Raw genomic sequence first — 18,784 nt, 5'->3', positions numbered from 1 at the left:
ATAGAAATTATTTCGGCTCTTCTATGAAATATGCATCATTTGATGTATCTAACTTTTGTCACGTATTCTGTGTTTTAGATAATGCAAGTCTTTGGTGTTTATATTAAATGATTACTACAATTTTGTTACAACGACTCAAACTTGTAAATGTTACGGCGTGGCTAACGCCATGTTTAGTACGAGCAGCAATTTTTTGAAGCTGAAGTTAGTAACGTTATTGTAATTATTCGTATTTCAGAATACTCGTTATTTAGTAATTTTAGGAATCTCTGAAATACAGTAAATTATAATAGGGCAAAAGTGATTAATATTTTCCAAACTTAGCCGCTTCTAAGTTACTACAAAATTACAAAATAGTGATCTTTTTCCTCCGGCGTGTCGTTACTCAATCGGTACTAACTTCAGCCTCATATAATTCGCGCGTTCGCCAAACCCCGAACTTTGACCGTGCAGGCCGGCCAACCGTGCAATAAACAAAAACCCTACTTTTATATTTAATATTTAAACCATAAATCTCAACATTCTGTATAATTAATTAGTCGTGAAATCCGTATAATTTCATCCGCATTTACATTGCCTGGCAGGTTCTGTTTGCCTTTTGCTAAATTCAAGCTTTTTTATCTACGATATTTGCGTACAATATTTCGCACAAGCAAACATAAGCGAGCTTCTGCGGTAAGATACTAATCGTTAAATCTTTGCACGGAGAAGTTCGTTAGTTTGTTAATTCATTTTCTTTTTATTATTCACTCTTTTTATCGCTATTTTTTATTTTTTTTTTTCCTTTCATTCCGTGTAAATAAATTTCTACTCGTGGCTCGACAAGCGACACGATGACGGATGCTCGTGGTGAATGTACGGTGAATTCTGCTAGACTAATATAACATACGTGTACGTAGACGCGTACGGTGTACTCGGCGTAACATTTATGCCGCGAATTCATTAAATTTACAGCTACTAACGAGAGTCTGTCAAGCACCTGGCGGTCATGCCGCTGTCTCCGAGGCCGTTTCGACTTTGAGATTGAGGTACGGAGAAGGCGGAAGGTTCAGGTTTTTGGCCGGAGCTCTGCTCGCTCCTAGCGCAGCCATTGTTCTTCGCGTCGCCGGAATATCCTTCTTGAACGCCTTCATCAAGTCCGCTCCTCGGGCGCAAACGAAACTTTATATTCAGGTAAGCGACGACGCGAGGTCGAAGAAGCGATTTATCGTTTTTGCATTCATTTGCTTTTTTATTTTATTTATTTTTTTTTTTTATACATCACCTTAATCGCTTTGTGCCGGTAGTCTGTATTATACGATATGTTAATTTTCGAATCAGTTTATCTTGTTTTCATTTGCGTGTCGAGTTTTTTCGGTTAGTTTTCTTTTTCTTTTTTTTTCACAACGTTTGTTTGAATCTTTTTTTTTCTATTCTTTATCGAAAAACGAAACGTCTTGTAACTATATTTAGAATTTATGGTATACTGTGTGATAATTTTGGTACCTGCTACATAAAATATTCTAACATTCAAATGTACCGGAATAAATTCTACAATCATTCACTTTCAAGAGTCTCAATTTTTATGATGCTGGTGCGTTTTTCTGGGATTTTTTTACAGGTATATTTCGATTTCGTATACTTCTTTCTACACCATTTCCGACTACACATTATCTCGAAAAAGTGAATCCTTCGCGAGAAATGACATTATATTTTTGCTGAAATCGGGAGACCGTCTACTGTGAAATTCAATAAATGATTTTAAATCATTGACATTGGTTTAGAATTACTTATATTGATTTCTACATTGACATGTGGGTTTTGTTGATTTCCAAGGTTACTCCTGAGCTTCAGTGATTCGTTTTGGGTGATTTTCAGAAATTTGCGGATCGGATAGAATAACAGAAAATCACAATGAAGCAATGCAAACCAGTAGGAATCATTCAGAGCCCTGGGAAACAAATGGAAATGAATAAAAATCACTAGATAAACAGAACATCGGTGAAAGCAAATGTTGAGATATGTTAATGAACAGAATGATAATGAATTGAAACCATTTGACGATCACAATGCCTGACTTGCAAGAATTTTTAAGATTTCGATTACTTGCAATGATTTCGATTACATGGTTTGATTCCCAGTTACTTAGACAAATACTTAATTCGGTGATACAAGGTCCGTTCATTTACTGCAATTTGATTCCCAGCTGTTAAATTTACGACTCCTTCAAATCAATAGCCCCACTCCCCCGGCTGAATTGTCGTTCAGCATGCACTATTTATGGTTTCGTTGATTTCCTTCCGAAACACAATCAATTGGAGTCATTGGAATGATTTTTTCAATGCTTCAACGACAATCCTATCAATATTCGAGACGATCCCAACAAATGTCCAGTACGGGTCAAAGTTCCAAACAGTCAAAGTCCAGACAGACCATTCTGACCATTCGGTGTTTAACCATCCAGAATTTTGTCTACTCGGTGTAACAGCTGTCTGCCTGAACTTTGAACATTCGGAACATTGACCAGCGCCCATCAATATCGTAGAAGACTTTTCATCCAAGCATGACTGATATCAGTCACCCAACGCAAACTGATTATAAAATTCGTGACAACCCATACAGGCGGAGGCCTGCGAAGCCGGTCTGGAGCCAAAGGTGCTTCAAGAATGGTTAACGGATCTGGACTCGAGCGTCGAGGAGTCGATGACGGAATTGTTACGTAAGGAGGTGCATCGATGGTCCCGGAACTGCGTGGACGTCGAGGCTTTGCAGAAGCGGGCATCGCGAGCGGAGGAAACGTGCCGGATGTTGGGGAAGAAGATCCTGTCGCTTCAGCGACAGATCGAGACTCTCCAGGTGGTGAACATGAACGGATACAACGCCTCGAAGTTGGCCTCGAAGCCGGGTGAGAACAACGCCTCGCTCAACGCCGAGGACGAGGGGATAAGTTCCTCGGAGCGTTCGAGCACTCCGGAGGAGCTCCTGAAGCGCGAGGATCTCGACGGCGGGCCTAAGGCCTCGGGGCTGCCGGACAACGACCAGGAGACGACGATCGACGACGTGATCGAGGAGCTCCGGATCATCGTGAAGGACGCGGAGGAGGAGTACGAGGACAAGACCGGAGGAGTGAAGCATGGGCAGCGTCGACCGCCAGAGTCCTGCTCCTCGGTGAGCTCGAGGCCGAACAATCCGGGGGGCCCTAAGACCCAACGAAGCGAGCCGAACCCGGTGACGTATTTCGGGGGGCGGAGACCCGCCGACTCGGAGGATTTAAGCTGCTCCGGCTCCACGGCGACGCGGAAACTCAGCTCGGGCCGATCGACTGTGAGCAAATCCTCCGCGGGTGGGAGCCTCAAAATACTCGTTAAGGGACCCGACATCGAGGAGGCTATTGTGCCCGCCATTATCCACCCGCAACCCCCGAAGCGCAGCGCTCCCTGCATCTCCGCCATTTTGGCCGGACGCGGATGCGGCTTCGCCGGTAACGAAGAGCCCTACGTTTCACCGGGTGAGGAGATCGAAGAGGAGACCCTCGGCGACGGCAGCGATTCGCTCCTCAGTGCCTCAAGGCTTAAATATCCCGCCGAGGAGCCCGCTCCACCTTTTCCCGTCGACAAGACTGTGTCCAACAAGACCATCCGCAACTACGACGGAGGGATGGCGCGGCGTGCCGGATTCGTTAGCCATAGAGCCCACAGTCAGGGCAGCGCGCAGGAAGGAAGGAGGAAGACCTTGCGCAGGACATCGAGTCAGGACTGCCTTGACGCCAGGGGTCGCGGACAGCGGGTGAAGCGGTCGGAGAGTGGGGTTGAGGGCCGGATAAGGAAGTTCGAGAGTCTCAACTCGGTCGATAATCTGAGCGCGGATAGCGGCACGGGGATGCGTCGCTCCGAGTCATTCCATCAGGTGTCCCTAGGCGCCAAGGAATCCCCGGCTTCTTCCTCGCGCGGCGGAAGTGACGCGGGACTTTTTTACGTTACGAATTTCGACCTAGAACCAGTCGTCACGCAGATGGCGCGCAGGGGCGAATCGCAGGCCTGTCCGAAAAATTCCAGCCTGCTGACCAAGTCCCTTGACCGTATTGACGAGGGCCTCGATTCCATGGTCGATATCGTTCTCACCGAGGATAAGGAGTGGGGCGAAAACGGGGCCCGGTTAAGGCCCGATAAACGAGCCAAGAGCGCGACTCGCGACAACCGACAACAGATAAGAAACGACGAGTTTTACGCGAGCTTTTGCAAGCTTGGATCCAAACACCTACGCAGCGACGAGCTTTACACCGACAAATCTACCCCCGCTGGTAACAACCTCCAGTGGAGCTATCAGACCGAGCTCAACAACCCGAGAAAGTCCGGATCGCAGACCTGCGACCGCGCCGTTTTGTCCGCTTCCGGTTCGAGTCGGCCCGATTCTTTCTCCGTCGATAAGAGCGTCGGCAGCAAGTTCTCGAAGGGCTCGAACGAGTCGGGTATCTACCTTCCCGGGAGGTCCTACGACGCCTTTGGCCTGTCCAAGAATAGGTTCAACGCCGGAAAGTATTCCGGGAACAACCTGCACCAGGCCAAATTGACACCCGCTAGGGATGGTGTCAACCCCTGCAGAAATTCAATCGTTCTGCAAACGAACGCCGGTAATAACAAACACGGCAAGGTCACCGACGTCATTTCCGGTCTCTATTGATACCGGGTCTTGACCTCTTTTCAGATAAGCTTTAATTTTAGGTAACATATATTGGGGAACCGGTTAGAAATTAAATTTATAAAAGGGACAGCTTCGCCGGAGTCGATTTTTATCCGCGATTTTTTAAAAACATACATGTTTCTGAACTTTCGCTAATTCCGATTGCAAATTTTTTTTTTTTCTTTGTCTTTCTTGTTAGAAAAATTAATAACCTCTAGAAATTTTACCTTGGTTCCCCCTGTCCAGATTTTAACATGATCGTAATTGTAGTTTATTAACGCAGTATGGATAGTATAATATATTGTAGATTTACTATAAGAAAATCGTACCTTATGACTAACGATAAAGTGTGTGCAATATTTTGATTTTAATAATATTACATGGATGTATAACTTACACGTTATACATTTCTCGGATCGTATAGAACCGTGAATGCGTTGCGGTTTTATCTCGTAATTCGTGAAGTACTAAATAATACGAAGACGCTGCGATCGATTAGTTACAATGAAAAACATCGATCTACATTAATCTGTGAAAAAGCATTGTGGAAGCAAAACAGAAAAGCGGGAAATCCGGAGAGAAGGAATTAAAAAACAAATTCCTTTATTTCTCCACTCTCCTTATCTCCGGATGTTTATTACAATAATTGTCTTGCAAACCCAACCGACTGATGAATGCATGCATTATGTATTGTGTTTTACTTTCGTTCAGTACCGATATCATGCGACAGCACGACTGTGACGAGTATATATCTGCAGGAAAACATGTTACGAATACTAAACGTTATTCTTATACGAGTACGAGCATTCGACGCGATGCTTGAGTCACGTTTTTACAGCTTGTAAAAATGTCAACCTTTCCGCGTGCTTCGAATACGTTACAAACAGAAGTGCGTGAGCTGTTTTCGCCTTTTATTTCTATTTTATTTACGTTTTATCTTTTTATTCTTCGCTAGAGGGTAACGATTATCTCGCTTTGTTTACCCACTGACTCATTCCCACTGATTATTTTCATTTCTACGTATAAAAGGAGCAACGATAAAAATTTAACACCGTTGTCTTATTTTCTGCGAATTTATATTCCTCGTGATTAGTAGATCTTTCTCAATTCAAAGCGTGAAAAAAATAACTTGTCACATCGAATATACAAGTTTGAGGTAATGAAAAGTATTCAGAAGTTTAGCGTTACTTCGTTTTTGAAAAATGTTTGAGATTGATTGAGATTGTTTGATTGCAAAAGAATATTGCAGGATACATCCCAGAATGTTTCAAAAGTATAAAAGAAAAAACTGTGTCTCTTTTTTCTTTTTTGAACTTTTACCTTTCGAATTCGTTAAACTTCTATCCGATTATCGAACCTCTCAGCGCCAGGATTACAAAAAAGCAAGAAAAAAGAAGAAAACAAATCAAACATCTTTTTGCTTACGGTCCAGATTTTGGGCTGTTCGATGCAATCGTAGGATTAAAACGGACTGCTTCGAAGGGTTGATGAAAGAAGAGAAGGAAAAAATGCCGTGAATTCTTTTTTTATATCACAAATACGGTGATTCAGTTTCGGCAACTCTAGATAGATAGAGCTGCAGATAACGGTTTCATGGAACAGATTGTTCCGCGCCAATTTCCGGTCTACTTTTAAGTTCTAATTTATCAGTATAATTTAATGTATCTTCTACGATATTCAAGTAAAATATAAACTATACCACAACTAGGTTTAAACGGTGTCACGATAGTGTTTTTTTCTGATTCAAATCACTGCGCAGTCTTTTTAGTTAATATCGTATACCGTGTATTATATACACAATATTCATATTTGTTTGTATAAATAAAAAAAAAAAAAAAAAACAAATTTCAACATAAAACATTATGTCGCAGCGACTCTCGCCGAAGGGTTTTATTATTACTATCAAACACGATCTTTTTTTCTTTTAGCTGATGTATGTATGTACCTATTCAAAGACAGCTGGAACGAGGAAAAGTGCGTAAAAAGAAACAAGAAAATTCGTTTTATGTAGGGTATGTATCATTCCGTTATACAATAACAATCGTGGGTGATTCTCTTCACCTACATGTGTAAGTATGTAGTTGAAGTTTTCTTACATAACGATTGGCTATCCAAGGAGACACGATTTGAAAGAGAAAAAAAATTAGGGATGCTTGTTTATATAGTTTTCTACAAAATTTTCAACAAAGTCCACGCAAGTATTTAATCCGATTTGTTAATTCTTGAAAAGAACGTATTATTATTATAATCAGCTATTCTTTTATCCATTAGTTATAATTACTTACAGTGTAAAAATACTTGTAGGTATAAGATACGGCAAAAGTTATATCATTTATACAGGTAAGAAAAATTTCTCTTACGATTCTACGGTAAATGTCAAATTTAAGTAAATACTCATATTTTATAACGCGTAAGATAAAATACTCGTTAAAAATTTGCGATATCAAAAACAGTTCGAGAATTCATTAATCGGTGAATTGTGTCACAATTTTATACGTTAAGATCTAGGCTCGAGTAGAACTGCAGGGCAAGATGACGAGGTAAATCTGCCATTTCTTTCTTCTTTTTTTTTCTCATCTTGGATAAATTTGCACATCGCGCGAATTTGTGAAATTAGGTACCCCTCAATCCTTTAGTTACTGAAATTCAATTTTTCTATTTCCAGCTGGGGTCTAAGAGGGGAAAAAAAAACCATCGAATATGTGAAATCGTCAACTTGTCCCGCTTTCCCCTGCACATTTTATTTCTATGCCTACATGCCAAAGACGCAAGTAAATCCACGATCCGCTATATCGCACAGAGAGGAAATTTTGCCATCTGGTACTAAAATTGATATTATTGTATGATATAGATGAAATAATATCAGCTTCAAATGTTACAGTTTCAAGGCATACATATATATCCTTTCGATACATCTGTGTTTTGTGTTATTCCAGTCTTGACTCTCATCTTGTACGAAAGAAAATGCAAAAAGTTTTATCAAACAAATCAGAATCACTTACACGTATTCCATGCAATTACAATTACTAAATTACTAGGTAAAAACACTAAAGAGATATTAAACACAGCGAGGTTTTGTTTTTAACTGTACTTTGTATTTGTCGCTGAAATCATAACATCTACGTGTTTTTTTTTTTTTTTTTTCTCCCAGAGTGACAAACATTCTTAATCAAATAATAAACACGGATTAGAACCGTTTCTGGTTATGTCTCAAGCCACGCTTGCGTTGAGCAGTGTACTTGTCACCTCGTTCAGTTCATGGGACGATTGACTCCTGCGTACAAGTCCCGAATTTAGCCCTGTCAGTGGTTGAGATTCTTCATTCTTTACTTCCAAGAGCTGTCTTGATTTGTCTACAAGATAATGAATAACCAGAAATTTATATGCGGAAATTTGCTTGTCAAGGAATCTCGGTAGAGTCTCGAGTCAAGCACCGAAATTCAAAGTATCAGAAGACGCCATCTGGCAGCAAAAATTCACTATTCTATTTGACTCGCATTTAGTTATATTACGTGAAACTCGTTTTTATCGGGCATTTCACTTTATACAAAGTGAGTAGCTAACAGTCTCTTAGTCTAACGCGCATGCGCTAAAATTCTAGAGTAAAAGCAGTTGTTTTGTCAGGTTGACCAACCGTTATAAGTTCAGACGGCAGGTCGCCGCAATATATCTAACCTCAAAAATGTTGGTCATCCTGACAAAACGACCGCTATTGCTCTAGAATTTTAACGCATGCGCGTTAGACTATTCGAATGAAAGTCTCACAGCCTGCTCGGCGTTTTCTGTCTCTTGGTATTCGTATAATATACCTTAAGTTTCGCGATCTTTGGAACATCAGTAAGCTTGATTGCTAGCCCAATTGACGAACCGTTGTTTGAATCACGAGTGAAATCACAATTTGTGAATCTTGAGGTAGATGAAAATCTCGCTGATTTCTTACCTGGATTAGAGTATAGAAGGTAGGCAAGTTCTTCCTGGGTAGAAACGTGCTGAAAATCTTCGCCGCAGGCGCCTCTCAAAACGGCAACAACATCAGCTCTTGGATTATAGAAATATAATCCTTGTTTACGGTTGTTGAGCTCATTTATCAACGCAGCTATTCCCTGATGGTGAAACATGTTTTCATTAGTAATACTGTCACTACGGTCTAATGCAGGTAATTTGCATATTGCAAAGTCAATAATTAATTAGAGAGAACAACATATTTGTTGACCCCACACACAGCGAGGTAAAAAAATAATACACAATACAAAAAAAAAAATAGGAATAGGAATGAGAAGTAAGAATTACTCTCCGATTGAAGGTAATTTTATAGTTCAAATTTTATCCAAGCTACTTCGTAATTGAAAAATAATTCTTACTTCCCATTTCAAGTCCTATATTTTGTCACTTTTTAACGGGCTTTTTATACCTTTGCTGCGGTGAAATCGGCTCCGAGGACGAACCGACAGTCGATGACAACCGGCAACTGACTGCAACCTTCTCGTCTTGCGGCACGACCAACTGATTGTCTGATAAAGTCGACCGCGGGAAAGTACAAACTGTTACCCGGTGTTACCAGAAGATATTCCGCACCAGAATCCGTCTGAAAATTAAGTGCGCAAAGTTATCGCAAGGCTTGAAAAAGGATGCCGGACTGTTTTGCCCGCGGTTTTTTTTCTTAAAAAACTAGACTGTTTTCTATGGTTTTCAGAATGTTGGGAAGGAAAATCGATAAACCATAACGCCGAGAAAGCCATGTCGAAAAGATTTGAAAAAGAAAGCGAATCCGGTTTGATGATATACAATATCGATGTATTTGAAAATTCTAGAACAATCGAACAAACCGCCAACGCCCGAGCGACGTCTTATATAAATGAGTAAGACTTTCTTCTCTATGAATAATCGCTTGTAGGTATACTTACGACACACTTTTCGACGATTATGGTGGGCCGAGCCGAGGGATAGAGAAGGAACATCAGATTGATTCCAACGCCGACAAGAATGCCATACTCGACTCCGACAACGAGGCATACCAAGAAAGTGACGAACGTTGGTACGAGATCCTTCTTGCTGGACTTCCACATCGGTTTCACAACTTCGTACTCAATCATGAATATCACAGCGCAAATAATGACCGCAGCTAAAGAAGCTGAAAGAAGTTATAACGGTGTAGAAACAATTCCTCGAACGAACGAATCATGCAACCTTTCAATTCTTCGTCCTCTAATCACCTTTCGGTATGAAGTAAAAATACGGCGTGAGCAGACTCAGCGCCGACAGGATCAAGACCCCGGTATAAATTCCACCCATCGGAGTCTTCACCCCGCTCGCGTGATTCACCGCTGATCTGCTGAAGGACCCTGTCACCGGCATGGAGCTGGCGAAGGACCCAAAGACGTTACAGAGTCCAAGGGTGAACAGTTCCTGGGTCGCGTCGATGTTGTCGCCACTTGCGAAGGCCTTGGCTATCGCAACGTTACCAAGGACGGCGATTATGGGTACGAGGACGATCCCGGAACCGAGTTCCGAACACATTTCGAGGAAGGATAGGGTCCGGTTGCCAACTTGGGTCGAGAACGGCGGCAGGGAAAATTCCGGCAGACCTGAACGGACGGGACCGGTAAGTCGGAACGGTGAACCGGAACCCGAGGTTTCCATTTTGTACGCTATCACCGAACACACTATGACCACGATGGCGTTTCGCGACGTCGAAACGAGCCACATTATCCTTGCGAGAACCTCCTGCCGTTTAGTTGGCTTCTCGCCGCCACTCGTCAGTCTTATGTCTTTTAATTTCTGGAAGTAGTACGTACGTCACGAAACAAGTACCGCAAACTTCAACTAAACGTGATTGAGAAACGCGGTCTTACCCTCAAGAGGAGGAGAACCGCTATGCAGGATATACTCATCCCGGCGTCCCAGGGCCGCGTCTGACCGATGTTCCAGAAGACTTTCGTACAAGTGTCCAGAAATCCGGATGAACGGAGTTTCAGTCCCAGGAGACTCGGCAATTGCGAGGCTGCGATTATCACCGATGTTGCCGAAGTGAAACCCACGGTTACCGGAACCGAGATGAAGTCAACAAGGACACCTGTTCAGGATGTCGAAAGCACAAGTCAACCAATCTGTCGTGCAGTTGGGCTCAATGCACCATCTTTGCCCGAGTACATCGCTGGTAAAATGTTTTGTAAACGTTTCCAGAACAATAAGACCGACCAATTATTGAATTAATATCAAAAACATACTTCACAGGTGATATCAATCGAAACGTTTTTGTTCGACACTCAACTGTCCAAGAACCAGTGTTACAATTGCTGTAGCTGATCAAATAGTTTTGTACCATTTGCGTCCACATCCTCACTTTGAATGGATGAATCGGTGGCCACGTTATACGGTACTATAGGCTAGCCAAAAAAAAAAAAAAAACGCGTCTGTCCTAATTACGGAGACTGTTTGCTGACTCACCGAGGCGCAGACAGGCCATCAGGAGCTGCAAGCATCCGGATAGGAAGGCCAGAAGGACCGCAAAATCGACACTCCTGCCTTTGACGTATTGGTTGGTCATGAGGGCCATCAGGGCGGTCGGGCCGATGGTGATGTCCTTGCAGGAGCCGAAAACGACGTAGACCATCGCCCCTATGAAAGCGGAGTAGAGTCCGTACTACTCCAAAAAAAAATTTCTAATTATGATTACCGTTGAACGGAGTTCCTTAAGGAGGTCTTCTACATGAGTATGTACGAGCATGAGACAGCTGAAGAAAGTGGATGGATTTTGATGAGGCTGAAGTCAGTAACGTTGACGTATAATCAGACATTTAAAGTAAAAATCACTATTTTGCAACCTGAGAACAATTGAAGAAGTTTAAAAGTAACGACACCCAATATAATAAATTTCCATCGGTGCGCTAGATTGGCGGGAAAACAACTTTTTCGGTATATCAAACTGTTCGATCGGGTCGAATTAATGCAATCATACACCGGCCATTCGACGCGACTCGATAACAGTTGGCGATAAGTGAAACTAGGCACTGTAAATACTGATCTCGTTTTACCTGAGGCTCGAGACCCGCCAATGTGGCGTAGGCCAGACCCTGCGGTATAACCGTCAGGCCCACCGTCACACCGGCGATGCAGTCGCTTAACAATTTTTCCGAATTGTATTTCGGCAGCCATGACAATATCGGCGCCCTCTTCTTCGCCATTTTCATCAAGCATCCCGCACCCTTGCGATTTCGCCATCGATCCTCTTGTTTTACCGCCATTTTTAATACTTGCCTTTCACCTGCATCAGTAAGTCAATCTATTAATTATTAAGACTATTATTTCAAATTGTAGGAAATTTTTTGTTTGGTGATTATTGGAGCGGAGAGGGGTTGAACCCTAAAGGTCTATCAGTTCATTTGGATCTATTATTGCTATGGATCATTATTTATAAGCGCATTGGTTACGATACTCGCGTAACTCGGGATACGTGTAATACACAAGTAGCATGAATCATTTTTATCACTCATATTTATCTATACACTTAATCTGTAGTTCGAACACGGAAGTGTATCGCATTTGTGGCTAATCAATCAGGTGTAAGGTAATCAGTGGTGATTGGATCATTTCTAAATGTTAAATAATCGGTAAAGAAACGAAAATACACTACACCGTTATCAAATTCTAAATACTTATATATATATTATATGTATACATCATTCGATGCTAATTTGGTTTGTTGCGAGAAAGATATTTAAAAAAATGATAAATAAATTGAAGAAAATCATGTCAGGCCAAAAGGACCCGGTAGAATCCTTATAAAAATTGGTTCCAGCTTCGGAAGAAAGGTGTCCAGATTTTTTGACATCTACGGATTTCGTGATTTTCATGGATTAAATCACGTGGAAGAAATTGAAATTTGACATTTAGAACCCAGACTCAAAATCCGTGTCAACCTGTAATATCATGTTATAGACACCTAATTGGATATGCAATTAAAAATGATCAATTTAGGCTGAAAATATGACAAACGGGCGTACAAACAACAACTTGTACCGCGGTAGAAGCAATTTAAAAGTAAAAATATTAGTCGTAAGTTGTATTGTAATAATCGAGAATTTGATTACACGATGTGCATGATACATTCAAGGTTTTCGATGATGTAACAGTAAGTTAGCAGCTATTGTTAACCCGGTTCAAGTCTATAATAAATAATTCGTGCGGAAAGGCGCAAGTTTTTCTTATACAGGGTAGAACGTACAAGTTGTATATATATTCGCACGTGAATCAAGGTCGACGTTTCTTCACTTGTTAAATACACGTATCTCCGTACATACCTAGATCGTGTTTAAAAATTTTCAGTACAACAGTAAACATCACGTTTGTTCACGACCGCGACGCCGCAAGTGCTGTACAATTATTATTGATCGGAATTTGAAATCGTAAAACGAACAGGAGTAAAACGAGCACCGTGACGTAGAAGTTCGATCCATTCACTCGTAACTTTTACACCACCATTCTAGACTTTGCCGAAGGATAAGTACTTAACGAGTGAATTTTATGTATCCACGCTAAAACGCGAAATTATTCAAATGAGCGAAATTCCGAATGTGTGTTAACGACCGCAAAGTTGAACGACGATTATAATTATTCGCCGTGAGCAACATCGTTTAACCGATCTATGTATTAAATTAACTTTCGTCTGTGGTCGGGTAAAAAAATAATAAAAATAAACCACAGGTGCGCCTTGTCACACGTATAGCTCTCGTCGGCGATAAAATCAAAATTTTATCACTCGTTAATAGCCGGAAATATTTCGCCCTTGAAACGTATCGACTCGTCGCTATTACATCACCAATTATCAAAGTGCTCGATATACGCATGTAAAAACCAAAACCATGCGATAAGGTGCAATGTTAATTTATACAAACCTTGACGATTTCTTTTTCTTTTTCCTCTCTAGTTTATTCTTAACCGATTTTCGTTTTTAACTTACACGACGACTGTCACATTGATATACCGTTGGTATAAAGTCAGAGAAAAAAAAAAAGTGTATGAATTTTTGTGCCGCTAATAACTTCACCGATAACGTCTGCACTTCGCTTGCATTATCGTGACGATTTTTATAACTTTATTTACATTCCATTAATAAATTCCGAAAAACTGTGACACAGAAATAATTGCTATTCGATAGGTTGCGTGCTTGTTCCCAGCTAGTATTGTGTAAGATACCAACTGAACTCTTTGATATTAAGTTTCCGGAATGGAATGCTGATCGATTGTCAGTAAGATTATGTACAGCATACTTAAATACGTTACCCGGCCTGTGTGTGGTTTTTTTTTTTTTTTTTTTATATGAATTATCCAGACGTTGACCCCAACGCGGTGATCATGTGTCATAATTGAAGGATAGAAAGTTTAGGGGTAAGCATCGCGGCGCGGATCAACGGATAGACAGATACACGTATTTATTGCCTACGATTGATCCTAATCAAATAATGAAGTGACAATCATTTCTTTCTTCGCTGTGCAGGCACAAGAGCCCTGCAATGCGCCGAACCGTATTAATTGGATAGGTATTATAGGTATTGGATGTGATCTCCAGATGCGGAGAGCCGGAGGCTGCCCGATCGAATCGAGTATAAATGGGGCATTCCACGACATCTCGATCAAAATTCAAAACACATGACAAAAAACGCCATCAGAATTTTTTTGCGAATTTTTCGACCCAGCGTATCTGAAGTATGTTTAAAAAGTTGAATAAAAAAAAAAAAAAAAAAACGCTACTCTTTAGAATCTAAAAAAACTGTGAAAAATCTTATAAAATATAACAAAGTTTTCGACACCTATCAGAAGATGAAGATTTCATAACTTGAAAAAATAAATAAGCGAAGTGAAAACAAAAATAATATTATTATTGGATTGCATATTTTATATACGAATGAACACAAAAGCTCATTATAAGATCGGCAGAAAAATGTCTATTCAGAGAGATGTTGTAATGAGCTTTTGTGTTCATTCTTACGTCAAAAATTCAATCCAATATTAATCATTTCTATTTTTATTTTTTATTTTTTTTGTCGTTTATTGCTTATCTTTCTTATTTATGTTTCCAAGTTATGAAATCTCCATCTTTTTATAGGTGTCAAAAATTTGTTACATTTTACAATATTGTAGAAAGTGTTTCATTTTTAAAAGTTTTTAAATTATAATTCAGACGAGCTGGGTCCAAAAATTCTGATAAAAATTGCAATTGCGCATTTCGTCATTTACTTTCATAGAAAAAATTATCACGGCAATATGAGACACCGAAGTAGAGTCTTGATCGAGATGTCGTGGAATACCCTGTACATATGTGTGTGTAATTCAATGCTACGTGTCTATAATAAAAGCCGAAGTTGAACTCTTTGCGCAATCATTTATCGCCAATTTAAACTGACGTGTTAAACAATTAATCAATGAAGACCCGGCAGCGTGTAGTGGCAGAAACTAATAAGACGCGAAAACACGAGTTAGCGGTAATTACAGAAAATAGACGATTTCCCAGCTGGCGAGATGAAAAGATATGGATAACAGAGGGGTCAAAACTGGTTTCCAATTATACACTACAGTTATTCTACGTTTACTTTTACCGCAATTCGCTAATAGCGCAGCCATTCAATCATTTACCTTTAGATAGATGGTATTTCGATTTAGCCAATTGTTGCACAAGGAAAATGAAGCAAAACTTTCGGTGGCACGGTGAAATACTTTTCAAAAAAATTTTTATCCAATAAATTCCACAAGGATTGAGTAAAGTTTAAAAAAATTTGCATCGCACAATTCGCAGCGATTATATTTCTACAAGTTTATAAAATTTCTCTAATAATCTAAGAAAATAGTTATTTCAATTTTTCATTTGAAATTTTACTTCCTCTATATGTATCACACTTTGTTCAGCTGTGATCTTTACTTTCTCTGTACTAATATTTCGCTGCAAAGCAGATGGTACATTTAAATCTCACAATCCACGAGGCTGTAGATATTTGTAGAAATAATAGATCAAGGGAATTTCTGCTCATTCTCAGTAAAATGATTATGTGTCACGAAAATTGTCAGCTATCGAGTTACTAAACGCCCGAAAGGTATGCAGAAGTTGGTGTGTAAATATAGCTCGACGCGTTCTATAGTTCAGAATTAGCTTAAATGTTAATTCGAATTTTAAAAATTCGCAAAGGGGAAAAAGTGTATTCATATACATACGTATATATTATATGCACACTTGGCTTAAGCGGCATACGCGATCTCACTCTAATAATTGTTCTACGACCTAAGCTGACAGTTCTTGAATCTATTTCGCTTGTGTAAAGTTGTCCGCTCCATTCCGTGCACTGAACCACGGTGTCATTTGGCACCGGTACTTATATTGGATACCTGCAGCTTCACCGGGAATCGTAGGTAACCACGTTGCACGATATTCAAGACCGTGCAGTAATCGACAGAAAGTAAGATCAACCGACGAATCGGATCTCAGCGCTGGTCGAAGCCGGGAGGTATAATCGCGAAAACAACCTTCGTGCTTTTTGCATCCTCGTTATACCGACGGGCGGCAATCACCGATCGCCAAGTTGTAGGTGGAAATTAGAACGTATAAAGTATTTTATGCATGCACGTAGCAGGCATGTTGCCAAATTTATACTTAGGGTGTAAAAAGTACTGAGCCGTTATCTGTATTATGTATAGTTTACGTGTCACTTCATCCCGGATAAAGTTTTGCCACTAAAAACGATTGCGAAGAAAATATATTGAGATATGTGAAATTATCTCACCTGCATTTTTAACGTATAATGTTATCCGATTTTTTTTTTTTTTTTCTCACAAAACTGCGGAAAAACTTTAACCATCGTAAGAGTCATAATTATTCGCAGACGATTGTAGAGGTTACATATCGCATTAAATGTGACAGTCTCATTGCATATTATTATTATTATTGTTGTTGTTGTTGTTGTTGTTGTTGTTATTATTATCATTTCTGTATCATAAAGTATTCGTTAGTGAAATTTAAATCATATTCGTTACAATTACGAATTGAATTATAGACGTTATACTTAATCAACTGTTGAGTATACGTAAATTATAATATAAACTTGGAATTTCAGATTTATGTAAGAGGTTTATTATTGTTGATAATAAAACTGTATGATAAAATTCCGATTAAATTAAAAATATGCCGTCAAAAGCGTCCAACTTTCAATTAAATAATTAAAGATGAAATGTGATAAGTACTTGACCGTGAAAACAATTTTTTTTCCTCAATAGCATATTCCGCAAGTAGCGATAATGAAAAACGCGAATCGATACGTTCCGCGTCATAAAACAAGAAGAATTCATGGACGCGGATCTATTCGAGTCCATTGGAAATTATGAATTGTGAAATCGACTCGGTCTAATTGAAACAATTAATACTAGCCTGGTCAACGCGACGTAACGAGCTGCACGTGCGTTCATATTGTTCCAGATGAGAATAATAATTCACGCGTATTTTATACCTGTATAACATGTATATTATTTGTTCTCAATTTAAATACATATTTAATACAATGAGCTCGCATATTTCAGCCTGTTTACACATCACGCTGCGTACTGGGTTGCGATTATTTGAAACACGGGGGCTCATTCCGAAGTTTAAAAAAGTGCGTGTGCATTGTGTTGATTGTGACATGCACGAATGTAACAAGCTTGAAACGATATTGTATTACATTGACTTATCGAAACAGGTCCTTAGGGTTGTATTTCACAGTTTCGTATGATGAATCAAGATCGAAGTGCAAGAAAAGAAATTGAACTACGAATTAAACGGAAGTTCAGCTATTTCGCATACTGTCAACACGTGTAGTCGAGAGGAAGATTATTGTAAACTCGCGAGGGAATTGTTCGGTATAAAAACGAATCGCGTACAGTCGCATTTGTCAAACCGCGACCTTCGACTTTAATTGTTTTTACCATATTAAATTGCGGCACAGAATGATCTGAACGACATATTTAATATATTATATTACGAAATTGCGTGTAGCGCACGTTTTGAACGTAAAGGTTGAATTAGTCTATTTCTTCTGCAGAGCGTGTTTCGTATAGATACTGCACGGAGTAATCAATGAACCCGAAAATGTTCAACGTACACATCAGATAAACACGTATTTGTGGTTAAAAAAAAAAAAATTAAGGAGGTTGCGCTGCAACAGTTGAACAATTGTTCAATTTTCCTGCAATAATTTGACCCGCACGATAAAGTTAAATTATCAAATTATTAATTATCAGCGTATAATATGGGTACCAATAAAGATTCTTATACTGACATACATTATACGCCGAATTTGAAATTTTATTACGTTACTCGCGATGCCTTTCTCGCTTTCTTTTCGAACCTGAATATTCTTATGTGAATTGCTTGTGTGAGTCTCACGTTAATCGCACAAACATACGAATAGTTTTGACCACTAGCGCTTTATGAATGTGTGTAATGCGTTCACGTTCTGTAACGCGAATAAATGTGCACACCGTGTATATAAAATATTGATTTCTTCACTTATTCGCTACAATTGTTATGCGGCGTTTTAAATAATCGAAACACACTTTCGCGTTCCGCGCTTATGTACACCCGTAAAATCTTACCTAAGTTAGTATGTCTTCGGCTAATGTTAGCTCGCTCTCACTATAACGTCACACATTTTTTTTTCACCGTCGAAGAGCGACTAAGCACCGCGGCAGCCTCCACCACGGCTGAACCACGCTAGCTGTACTTCCGACTCGCTACCCCCACCGCCTATGACGTCACTATCTCGGTCACCTACACATAGGCAAGAACGGCATGCTGCTGTACGGCGGGCTGCCTAACGCAAGGCGATAATACGAAGCTTGGTCGATTGTCCGGACAAAATTCAACGGGGACAAATAAGACCAAAGTACCTGATCGGATAAAACGAAAAATAGAAATACGTCTGATGTGTAGCGAGAGATATCGTGCCGGTATTCTTTGCCGAATTTCGAAGCTCTGTATCGTGCGATTGCACACTGTTTGAAAACCGTTCGATTTTTCGCGCCAGTGGAACGTTAGAAGATGGATGTTTGAACCATGTTTGAACTCGAATGCGTCAAGCGCGTGAAACGAGCGCGCGACGATTCT

The 18,784-nt window shown here is 40.1% G+C and overlaps 2 protein-coding genes across 6 annotated transcripts in view; one reads left to right on the top strand and one right to left on the bottom strand.

Annotated features, from left to right (window-relative positions):
- The window catches only part of mwh (multiple wing hairs), a 55,368-nt gene extending 49,000 nt beyond the window's left edge, over positions 1-6,368 (top strand). For all 4 annotated transcript variants that reach the window (XM_046609710.2, XM_046609711.2, XM_069133255.1 and 1 more), the window contains exons 5-6: positions 955-1,173; positions 2,602-6,368. In XM_046609710.2, the coding sequence (XP_046465666.1) occupies positions 955-1,173; positions 2,602-4,659 (2,277 nt within the window). In that variant the 3' untranslated portion in view covers positions 4,660-6,368. The remainder of the gene's footprint in view (positions 1-954; positions 1,174-2,601) is intronic.
- A 288-nt stretch (positions 6,369-6,656) lies between these two features.
- LOC124211056 (sodium-independent sulfate anion transporter) lies at positions 6,657-18,413 on the bottom strand. 2 transcript variants are annotated; one of them, XM_046609712.2, is made up of 9 exons: positions 18,274-18,413; positions 11,694-11,923; positions 11,107-11,302; positions 10,512-10,732; positions 9,873-10,437; positions 9,564-9,790; positions 9,071-9,244; positions 8,600-8,762; positions 6,657-8,012 (listed from the first exon to the last, which is right to left on the bottom strand). In XM_046609712.2, the coding sequence occupies exons 2-9, from the start codon at positions 11,901-11,903 to the stop codon at positions 7,870-7,872; spliced, it is 1,899 nt and encodes a 632-aa protein (XP_046465668.1). In that variant the 5' UTR covers positions 11,904-11,923; positions 18,274-18,413; the 3' UTR covers positions 6,657-7,869. The 2 variants fall into 2 exon arrangements, with proteins under 2 accessions (XP_046465668.1, XP_046465669.1); XM_046609713.2 differs by lacking the exon at positions 18,274-18,413 and adding an exon at positions 15,865-16,061.
- Positions 18,414-18,784: the final 371 nt, after the last annotated feature.

This window comes from Neodiprion pinetum, chromosome 2, assembly GCF_021155775.2.
Source record: "Neodiprion pinetum isolate iyNeoPine1 chromosome 2, iyNeoPine1.2, whole genome shotgun sequence".
Lineage (NCBI taxonomy): Eukaryota > Metazoa > Arthropoda > Insecta > Hymenoptera > Diprionidae > Neodiprion > Neodiprion pinetum.
Note: the sequence above shows the minus strand (reverse complement) of the source record. Positions and strands in the feature narration are given on the sequence as shown.